This window comes from Triticum dicoccoides, chromosome 2B (genome assembly GCF_002162155.2).
Source record: "Triticum dicoccoides isolate Atlit2015 ecotype Zavitan chromosome 2B, WEW_v2.0, whole genome shotgun sequence".
Classification (NCBI taxonomy): domain Eukaryota; kingdom Viridiplantae; phylum Streptophyta; class Magnoliopsida; order Poales; family Poaceae; genus Triticum; species Triticum dicoccoides.
This window is the reverse complement of record NC_041383.1, coordinates 586,756,434-586,767,676: the sequence shown is the minus strand read 5'-3', so window position 1 is coordinate 586,767,676 and position 11,243 is coordinate 586,756,434. Positions and strand designations below refer to the sequence as shown.

The 11,243-nt window shown below is 47.1% G+C and overlaps 1 protein-coding gene across 1 annotated transcript; it reads right to left on the bottom strand.

Annotated features, from left to right (window-relative positions):
* Positions 1-3,129: 3,129 nt before the first annotated feature.
* On the bottom strand, positions 3,130-7,019 carry LOC119365033 (beta-fructofuranosidase 1-like). The gene is made up of 7 exons (XM_037630618.1): positions 6,406-7,019; positions 6,234-6,242; positions 5,169-6,040; positions 4,097-4,258; positions 3,735-3,979; positions 3,571-3,658; positions 3,130-3,464 (listed from the first exon to the last, which is right to left on the bottom strand). The coding sequence occupies exons 1-7, from the start codon at positions 6,806-6,808 to the stop codon at positions 3,264-3,266; spliced, it is 1,980 nt and encodes a 659-aa protein (XP_037486515.1). The 5' UTR covers positions 6,809-7,019; the 3' UTR covers positions 3,130-3,263.
* Between the last annotated feature and the right edge of the window lie 4,224 nt (positions 7,020-11,243).

The following is an 11,243-nucleotide window of genomic DNA, read 5'->3' as shown; positions in this document are numbered from 1 at the left end:
TTTCCTTTAGGGTTCTCCTCGATTTCATTGTTTTTTTCTTTTCTTTCTTTTTTTGTGTATTTTCATTACTTTTTTTTGGTTTTCGTCAGTTTGCATTGTTTTTTTCTTTTCTTACTTTCCTGTGTTTACAGCTTTCACCGGTTTTCTTCAGTATTTGTTGGTTTTTCCTTTCTTACTTTTTATGTGTTTGTCTTTACGGTTTTCTTTGGGTTTCATTACTTTATATTTTTCTTTTTTTCCAATTCATATATACTTTTCCCATACATGTTGTACATTTTTCTTATACAGCAAGAATATTTTTTATGCATGTTTAAAACATTTCAAATACATAATAAACATTTAAAAGAGTATGTTTTGATGTCTACCCTTTTTCATACACATTCTAAATTTGTTGTATATGTTAGGAACTTTTGTTTTATACACATTTATCATTTTACAAATACATGGTTAACATTTTTTTAATTATTTTTTGGTTGTCAGCAGTTAGTACATATTGTACATTTTCCGTATAGATATGAAACATTTTTACGCATTTTAAATACAAGATTAACCATTTTTCAAACATATGTCTTGATATATAATTCTTTCTCTGTATGCATTGTACATTCTTTTTTGCATAAATTTGAAACATTATTTATAAATGTTTGACATTTGGAAATAAATAATGAAAAAAAATTAAACACATGCTTTGAATATATTTTCGCATATGTGTTAATTGTTTTTCAAACACATTGTTGATACATTTTGAATGATACAAAACTTGGTTCTGAAACTACGTGAATATACTTTTACATTTATAAGCATTTTTGAAGAAATATTAATGGATAAAAATATCTTCCAATGTAATGTTCATTTTTTTGAATGGTAAACATTTTATACAAATGCCACATATATTTTTTTAAAAAGTGCAAACATACTTTATGTGTCACAAAAATTTACTTTTGAAACGCTATCAACATTTTTCTAAAATTATGCTAACAAATTTTTGCACCGCATTAGCATTTTTCTAATTCATGGTTACTGATTTGTTTCTTTAAATAGCTAAGTTTTGGAATGTATTTATTTATTTAAATGCAAGAAGAAACTAAAAATATAAAAAGCTAACTAGGAAGTTTTGCCAGCCCAATACTAGAGACTGGGAAGGCGCTCCTTGAGGTGAGACTTTAGTTCAGTCTCGGATGAAGCGATATTGACCCGCGCCCGGATCAAAGTGCGCCATCCGTCATGGCCTGTTTTCAAAAAAGAAAATCTGGTTGTTAACATTGCTCGCGGTCGTCCTGGCCTTCTCTATTGTCAAACCAAATACGCCTCAGCTAGTACTACACGTCACATCTGGAGAGCCCCTAACCAGTGCCTTAGTGCTAGATAGGTCTACGGGCGCCCGCGCGCATGCTGGGTCGACCCAGCTATGCCTGGTGGGTTGACCCGTGGACTTTTGCTATGTGAAGTTGACACGTGGACAGTATGACCGTTGACCAGTTGTCTGCAGATCATTGGCTGTTAACTATTGAAAAAAAACATTTGGAAACAATTTGTAAAATTGAAAACAGACCAAATTTGAAGAAAAAGACTTGGGGTTGAAAACAGTTCATAAATCCCAAATACGTTCACGCAAGGGGAAAATGTTCAAAAAATAGAAAAGGTTCATGGAGTCTGAAGAAATAGTTCAGGTTTTGAGAAAATCAGATTTTGAAAACATTTCGCAAAAATTGAAAGAGTTGACGGATTTGAAAATGGCCATGCATTGGCAAAAAAATAATGGATTAAGAAAACTATTAGGTTTTGAAAAAGTTTGCAATATGAAAAAAGTTCATAAGTTCACAAAAAATGAATTTTTTGATGAATTTTAGAAAAGTTTAAGAAATTGATAAAATGCACACATTTTTAAAAATAAAAATAGATAAAGCAAAAAAACTAAATTTGATTTTTTTAATGTTTAAGAATTTGAAATTATCTGAAAGTTTAAGAAAAGTTCATGAATTTTGAAAAAAAATTAAAAAAAGAATTGGTGATGATAGTGTGCCTGCCATCTTGCAATATAGCTTGTCCAATTTATATCAGATGGATAGGAAGGAAACTATGACAATTTTGCAAAAAGATACCCATACCCCTCTCCACATTTGTAAATGAGCTCTTCTCTCGTTCATCCTTTTCTCTCACAAGATAATCTACTTATACAAATGCATCTTGATGTTCAGTGCAACGCACTGGCATCTTGCTAGTAAAATTAAAATGGGAAAGAGAAAAGAAAAACCATATAACTTGTCCTGGAACAAACTAGAAAAAACACTCGGAAAAACCAATGGAACCTTGTAGAAAGTTCCTAAAACCGGACAAAAAAACTGACTGGATCAGTCGAACAAGAACTGGCACGTGCGAGAAACGTTTTGAACGAGAGAAAAGTGTTAAACGGGCCGAGCTCAAAGGAGAGGGGCGTGCGCCAGTTTGTGCAAACGCCTGTGACCGGCGCATAAGACACAAAATATTGTTTGGGGCGGATCCTGGCCTAGCAGCATCAGATCCCCACCTTGGACTCTACCGAAACCAACTATGCGCGCACCACCGGGCTTCGCCATAATTCATGTCGATGTCGGGATCTCCAGCACCTATGCAAGAGGATTAGCGGCGGGAGTGCGCCGAAAAGAGCTAGGAAATTTTCAAGGCAGCTCAGCCTTGGGGATCTTGTGGATTACGGATGTAGCGATGTTGGAAGCAATAGCTTGCAGAGAGGGTTTAGCACTGACAGAACATTTGGCGCTCCACAACTTCATCATAGCGTCTGATTCGAAGCAGGTGGTCAACGACATTCACAAAGGCAGTCGAAGAGGGTACGGTGCTATCATTAGCGAGATTAAGATTGGAGCTTCTTCTCACACTTGTAATTTTACTTTCGAAGGTAGAGCTACGAACACCGATGCAAATAGGTTTGCCAAGTTCTCACATTTTTGGATCAGGGGCGGCATGTTTGGCTGTCTGAACCCATGACCCTTTTTGTATCCCACATCATGTGAAATTTGAGTAGTAAAGCTTGGTTTGACCCTTCAAATCCTTCATTTTGTATAGCCCCTGAGTAATTTAGTCACACTATTCAGACACAGCAAACCACTTATTTTGTGGCTAAAAATACAATTGAACTCCACCAATAGCCTCACTGCCTGTTATAATATATTCACAAAAATGAAGAAAGTAAAGAAAACAAAAGAGCTGCTACCCTACATTGTATACAATCAAGCTATTGAGGCAAACATTGCTTGCGGATCTACTTATGATGAATCTGGATATGGACGGATGTAGGCTGAATTCAGCTCCCAGATCTTGATCGATTTTGCGGTGACGTTAACATTTGTAGCGTTGTTGAAGAGGAAAACTCTGGCAGAGTCGTAGATTGCCTTTGTAGGGTACACGCGCGACGTTATGCATGTCCTCCCGCCCTGAGCAAAGCTCTCCACGATGGAATGATCAACCTATCACAAAAATCCTCGGAAAAAATCAGTATGTAACTGATGAGCCAAAGACCAATCAATCAGAATATGTCGACTGACGCTTCTGAATTTCCTTTAAGAAACGTACCAGTATTCTCACTGACAGATCTTCTCCATCGAGCACAGGGACGAGGCTGCCGTAGACGGCCTTAACGAGATCGTTGGCCTTCGATGACCTGACGATTAAGATCGTGCAGATTAAGGTCGATGTAATTAGGAGCGCGTGCAGATTTAAGATCGATGCGTGCATACCTGAAGGCGTCTTGGCAGAAGTGGGTGCTGAGCTTGCCGTCCGCGCCCTTGACCAGGTAGAAGTAGACGGCGGTCTGCTCCGACAGGCCGTCGTCGGCCAGCACGAGCAGCCCGAACGGGCCGAGCGAGCCCCGCCCCGCAGCGCCGGCGCTCGCGCTGCAGTTGTACGGCGCTTCCGCCCCCGCCGCCACGCCCCCGGCAGCCGCCGCGCCCGCCTGCACCTGGAAGACCGCCTCGATGTCCAACTGCACGCACACCCGCACCAGGTCCGAACTGTCAACGTTGGTGCTCTGAAAACGCCCGGTTTCGGACTTTCGATCGGACAGAAGTGCAGTGCAGAGGGGGCCTGCAATGCAACTCACCTGTGTTGCTCTGCCGACGCCCAGGGGCACAACGGAGCCGGGCTGCAGGTCGAGGCCGTCGAAGCGCTTGCCGCGCATTCGGAGGTTCTCCACCTCCACCACCGGCCATTGGAGCAGGTTGCTGCCCGTCTTGGTGTCCATGAGAACCGTCCTCGGGATCGACTGCATGTTGGTAAGGAACATGGTTAATTACCGTGCTTTATGTACTGCATGTGTGCTCTGCCTATATTGCGCTACGACTTAAGGAAGGCAAAACTAATGTAACTGTGATGTGAGTTTCTGACTAATAAAAAGAAGCACGTCTTTTGCTTCCGTTAGAAAAAAAAATAATAGTCTGTGGAATTGTTAAGTTATTCCTTACACTAGAAAACGATATCCGCCTGGAAGTGGACAAGTAGAAAGAAATGAAGCAGCAGAAAGCTTTTTTCCTCAATAAAAAAACATTTTTACGCGACCTTTTGGTTAGTGCATCAGAAGGAGTTTTCGTTGACTAACTAATGTCGATCACTATGAACACGCCTTCTTCATCTTTAGGAAACCTTGAACATTTCATTTCGAATTTTTAAACTCAAAATCCTTCGGCGTCAAGTAAAACCCAACTTAAGTACCCAGCCAAGGCACGTTACACCTGCGAATTGGAGCCTTTGACTCCTCCGGCAACAAGTTGCTTGAAACAATCGGAGAGAAGTCGCGGTCATCACCAGGAAATGATTGCTAATTCGCTCACGGCACATTGCAGACAAATTGCATTTCGCGCCAGTCTATTGGACACTTGCAGATCTGTCTGGGCCCTCTCGACAGTTGGTTTGTTTTAATTTTATGAAGCAAGCAAGAGAGACGTGCAGCTCGTCGTTTTGGATAAATGGATGTGGGCCCAGGGCCCACACATGGATTTTGAAATTATTTTTTTCTATTTACATGCCGGCATGCACCTCGTGGCCGGTGGAAGTCAATGGTTTTTTTTGAGCATCAGTACAGTAAGGTGGCCTAGTCACATGTGCATGCAACACCACCGGGTCGATTTCCAGGAATGAAATGAGAGCATGAGACCTATCTTGAGTGAGCTGGTTACCTGGAGGGACGCCCAGCCCTTGAGGATGTCGGCGCGCTCGCTGTCGGACTCGCCGATCCACCCCCACAGCACGCGCCGCCGCCCCACGGGGTCGTAGAACGTCTTGGACGCGTAGAACTTGCCGTAGTCGTACCGGAGCCCGATCCCGACGTCGATCGCCGCGTCGTCCGGCGCCCACCGGTCGGTCGCGGGGTCGTAGGTGCCGATCGCGTAGTAGTCGTTCCGGTCGTCGTCGAGGCTGGTCTTGAGCACGTGCTTCACCCCGGCCCCCGGCGCGGTGGAGGTGTCGAGCCCCACGCCGGCGGCCGGCTCCGTGGACACCCGGTAGAAGTCCACGCACTCCCACATCCCGGTGCCCTGCACGACGTGCAGCAGCGTGGGCAGCAGGTCGTAGTGCAGGAAGTCCTCGGTCCTGTACACCAGCGCCAGCCCGGCGTGCTCCTGGTTCTTGGACCCGATGGTGATCCGCCAGGCCTTGTCGGCCGGGTTGAGCCACGCCGTCGTCGGGTCGCGGAAGTCCGTGAGCCCGATGCCCGGCGGCGGCACCAGCACGGGGTTCGCCTCCGACTTGGCCCAGCGCCGCAGCAGCGGGTCGGACGGGTCCGCCGGCTCCGCCAGGAGCTGCACCTGCGCGCCGTCCTCCGTGGAGCCGGTGTAGAGCATGACGATCCGGCCGTCGGGGAGCTGCGTCGCCGAGCCGGTCCAGACGCCGTTGATGTCGTACCAGTGGTCGGGCACCATGGCCAGCGGCAGGTGGAGCCAGTGGAGGAGGTCGCGCGACACGGCATGGCCCCACGTGATGTTCCCCCACACCGCCCCGTCCGGGTTCCACTGGTAGAAGAGGTGATACCATCCCTTGTAATACAGTGGACCTGCGAGACCAGTCGGTGCGTGAATGTCACAATTCATCACAACAATTAAGACATGAAAGCTAGTAGATCGCACGATCATTGGGCCGTGCATTGATGCGACGGTCCAGCCAGAAACGCTAGAACCATAAAGCATTTTTTCACAGCATGCATGTGCATGTCTGGATTGATCGGCCGGCGCGCGGCAACAACTTACCGTTGGGATCTGGAGAGGTCGATGAGAAGAGGTCGATCGGAACCCACAAGACGTCCGTGACAAAAACGCAAGACCAAGTTAGCAAAATGGAAATGTTTGTATTCAGAGACGTACGTATCCAAGTTTCAGCGTATTGAATTGGACAGAAGAAGAGCGATGGCGACGTATCTACCGTTCATCCAATTCTTCTGGGGCTGGAAATGGAACGCCGTGCGCTGCCACGCCAGCATCGCGTTGGTCCAGTCGTAGGCGCCGCCGCCGAGGAGCGCCGAGGCGGTGGACTTCTCCGACACGCCTTGCACGGCGCCGCGGGAGGCGGCCACCTCCACGGCGCGGCCCGCTGACGCGACCTCGTCTCCTATCGTGTCGGCCCGGCCGCCGCCATGCCCTTGTCGATAGACGACGAGCCCGACGAGCGCGAGAAGGAGCACGGTCCACGCGATGGCTGGGAGAACGGTCGTCGGGCGCTTCTGCCGTGCCGGAGGACGGCGACCCTTGAGGTTGGTCTCGGGAAGCAGCGGCGCGTTCGCGTTCTGGGCGGCGTCGTCCACGATCGCCGGGACGGCCGGGATCATCGCTGCGCGCTAGCTATCTGGGCTTGTTGGAGCTAGTGGTAGAGGAGACGCATGCATGCGGCGATCGAGCACTTTATGCTTTGTGTTTCACGGGACAAGTATGGACTAGTGGATCGATCGAGAGAGCAGAAGGAGCGCCGGAGCCGGGCGATATTTATAGACAGCCGAGCCTTGTATGGAAGAGACAGGTGGTGCAGTGTGGCGATGATCTTTCGGAGCCCTTTGTTTGGAAAGGAAACATCGCTGCCGGAGGAGGCGGGAAAGAAAAGGAAGGAAACGGCTGCCTCTTGTGTCGAGACGTACGCGGGGTGAACGGGGTCTATGGGACCGGTCATCAGGCACCGGCTATCCGAAGGGATAGGAGGAGGACGGGTCAGCGACCAGGACCCGGTTCATGTGGGTCATAGAATCAACATAGTGCCTTTGCATGTAAGAGAGGAGCTAAGGATCATGCTCTTTCTGTATACATGTAAATATAACATATAAAGATGAACCTTCTCCATTACGTGTGTCTATAGTCCACTCTTAAGGATGATATACTATTGGCCATCCTATCTGTTGCATCTTAATGTTTGAGCCGGAAAAAATAAGCAAGAGGGAGGATGTCAAAGGTGCGAGGTCGACCAAGCCATCGCCGAGAGAAGTAAGGAGGAACATGTTCCTTCATTCTGAGAGATAAGCGAAGGAAGAAGCACGCAAGGTCAAGGACTCCAATGCCAAGGTCCAGGACGAAGAGCTATTGGACAACCAGAAGCTTTGGACTTTACCTTTATACTCGTGTGTCATGCCTCGGGAAATCCTAGAGTTCAACCTGGAACTCAAGGCTTTATCTCTGGTTTCACTTCTCGACACCTCGGAGATAAATCCAGAGATGGTCCGAAACTCCAGTCCTTCGGAACACCGAACTTGTCCTAGACCTCCGGCCTTTCCTGCAGCATGAGACTGGGTTGGGCCCATGTAACTTCACCCACCCAGAACCTCTTCATGGGGAACGTATATAAACTGTATCTAGCTCCAGGTTTAGGGTTAGCAAAGCATTTGGGTTAAAAACAAAAGGTGCTTTGCTATCATCCCTTTGAGATCCAAGGCCTCCTTATGGGAAATGAATCCAAGACCATCATTTGATGCTGAGCTACACGACATCCATTCCCTAGGGATCAAATTTCGATTGGCTGAATAATCAAGTGTCGCAAGAGTGTTATTGCGGAGTACGGATCGGAGGCTTGTATAGCCATGATATTTTTTTTGCTGATTTCATGTTTTGCCGCAAAGGCTTCACTAGTTATCCTTTCTCTCTTCATGTTTTGTAGTTCGTAATCCCCTCCATCTCCAATTCGTCAAGACCAGACATCCCTAGCCGGAATCCCGCGCATCAAAATATCTCACTTCAGTTCGTGAGAATGAAAACAAGATTGATTTCTCCCACGTGGCACAAAAGGCACAACCACATCAACAAACCATCCAATAAGCAAACATAAAATTTAACAATTGTAATATTCATTTGGGTCGGAACTTGGAAGTGGTGGGGTTGCCTTGGCACAACCTAATTATATTATCTAAGAGAGTGATCCCCGCAACTTCTAATTACCTTAACATGTGTGCTTTCACATCATCAAAATTGTTGTAGCCGTCAGATTTACTATTGGAGATATGTCCTAGATGCAATCATGTATGATGATATTTCCTATGTGTTTATGAATAAAGATAGTCCTTGGACATTATCAATGATGTGTATCAGCAAGTACGTGACTTGTTTGTGGGACTATGCATTGTATGATGACTGTCCTAAAAGGTCCCTAGTCGAAAGGGCTGTGTGGACGCGCAGCCGATTAGACTAGCATATGACACGGTCGATGGCTTGGTCTCACTAGCCATGGAGCATTGGATGCTAACCGGATAATATGGACTTGGAAAGGTCTGGTCGGATTCGACATAGTCGGATCCAAGTCGAGATAAGGTCCGAGTCAGACAGACCCAACTATGAGACGCAGCGATATGTCATCTGTGAGTCTCTAGTACAACATATGTTCTATGTCCTAAGACCTGAGCTGGCGCATGTACTCGGGATGGTGACAGACTTGCTTTGGGCCGACCAAATGCTACTCCGTGACTGGGTAGTTACAAAGGTAGGTTTCGGGTATGTCCAGTCCCATGCTGCGAGACATGGTCGAGCAAGATGGGATTTGCCCCTCCGATCAGGAGAGATATACTTTGGGCCCCTCGTGTGATCTGACCAGGATAAGCATGGCCATGCGACAAGGATTATGAGATAATCCGGGTAGTGGTCGGGATCACTGGAACGAGAAAGAGGTCGGGCTAGCACAAGGATGACAGTCTCGCCTTGAGCCCGACAACATATATCGTGAGGCAAAGGGAACAGAAGTGTGACACGTTGTACATGTTTGCCTAACCAGCTTCATAGTCTGCTTTGTGGTCGGCACGCCTTGCTAGAGGCCGCTACCAACCGTGCAGGTCGGAGGTGATCCGAACTGCGACCAAGCTGACTTGAACCTAAGGGGTCGCACGCTTAAGGGAAGGAACCTACGAGGTCGGATCCGAAGACACTGGTCGGATGTGATCCGAGCTGTATTCGGATTGTGGCCGAGTAGACTTGTGGGCTTTAGGGTCCGTGCGAGGCCCAAGTGTTGAGACCGCGACGGACACCTATATAAGGTGGAGGTGCGGCGCACTTATGTGGTTGATCGCTTCGGCGCTGTCACTAGGGTTTGCATGTGTTGCGAATAGCCACCTCCACTCTTCACCGACTGTGTGATCGGACCTAGCAGTCCGCCGCACGGTGTTCCTCCTGCACGCGCGGATACCGTTAGAGGCGGTGCACTTGTGCCACTCCGGCGAACTTGTACGCGGGATCGGTCGACCGACTGTTCGAGGGAGATCGGACGAGGAGGAGACGACACACACAGACGTGCTGCCCAACTCTTCTTCCGCTGCACAGCACTGCGCGTCTAGTGGCAACGAACTGTGATCCATCTCCCATAGCATGTTCCTGGATGTTCTATGCGTAGAAAAATTTTAATTTGCAGTCGACGCACCCTACCGTAGATCGCAACAGTGGTATCGGAGCCTCTGCTATAGGATTTGGATTCAGATCATATGCATATTAGATATGTGGAGGCAGCAGATGAGATCTGTTGTCGTTGATGAGTTCGGCTGTGTGCACGGTTGATGAGATGAACGACACATGGGGATGAAGAGGCTGTATTTTCTGATGATCGGAGTCGATGAGGTCGTGAGACAACCTACCCCTACCGGTCGGTATCCGCCATCGGGGTTAACAGTGAAACGTAAACCCGAATCGGACTCGCGATGATCGATATAAGATCGGTCAGATCGGAAAATGTGATTCTATGGGGACCGCCGTGTGCGTAGCGCCGTGTATTTCGTACCCGACACATAAACCGGTAGAATGCGATTCTATGCATACTTTGTTTTGTAGGTTTGATGTGAATAGTATGGCTCATGCGTATGTGATGCATGTGTGTAATTTATACATGGCCTGTGTGTCATGTTTGTCAGCCGGCGGGAGCCAAAGTGCTGTCATTATATCGTATAACGACCTGCGTGTCGACTTGTGACTCTATGTAAATTCATTACTAGTTATAGTAGAGATCAGGTTGGTGGCTTGGCGTCCCGGCATGACAAACAAGATGGAGTTCCTAGATGGTCATCGGAGTCGGAGCCGACCTGGAAGAACGTCCATGAAGGAGTCATACTATTTTACAATATGTGTTTATTTGTGATTGTTATGCTTCTTTGTTTCTATGCATGTTAGAATGGTAGAAAGATCCCTCATGAATATCAAGTAAATTGCCATTCTCGATGTTGCACCTTCGCACGTCAAGTACGTCTAGTAGTGGGCTCATAAAATTGGGGTGCTGCTGGGTGTCCTTGAACTGAAGGGTTCGTGCCGGACACGGACATGCACTGCATCAGGTTAACTTGACAAGGCTATCAAAATGGTTTTGGGCCTTGTGGCAAAGAAGGTTGGGAGCCGGGGTATGAGATACTTTCCCGACCTACAGGAGTCGTATAGAGATACGATTAGCAAAGAGTTGCTTACCGGATAGGTATGTTGGCTAGCAGTGATGCTAAAGCTCACTAGTCGCATGCGCTAGTCGGATCCTGAATCACTGAGAGTTTGTGGAGGGATGCTGACTTCAGTGGGAGTATTTCTGTTTAGGCGAATTACTCTACATAAACACATTGCTTAGTGATTGCATATTTTCTGTTGTAGATCAATGGCACCACCTGCTCAACCCAACTTTGCATTGAAATCAATTCTGGAAAAGGATAAACTAAATGGAACAAACTTTACCACCTGGTCTAGAAATCTGAGAATTGTTCTCAAGCATGATAAAAAGGAACATGTTCTAGAGGATCCACTTCCAGAGGAACCTGCCGATAATGCTAATGC

Coding starts and splice junctions, on each gene's coding strand:
- LOC119365033 (XM_037630618.1), bottom strand. CDS start 6,808: ATGATCCCGGCCGTCCCGGCGATCGTGGACGACGCCGCCCAGAACGCG. Junction 4,259..5,168: donor AGGGCTGGGCGTCCCTCCAG/GTAACCAGCTCA, acceptor ACCAACATGCAG/TCGATCCCGAGGACGGTTCT. Junction 3,980..4,096: donor GCGTCGGCAGAGCAACACAG/GTGAGTTGCATT, acceptor GTGTGCGTGCAG/TTGGACATCGAGGCGGTCTT.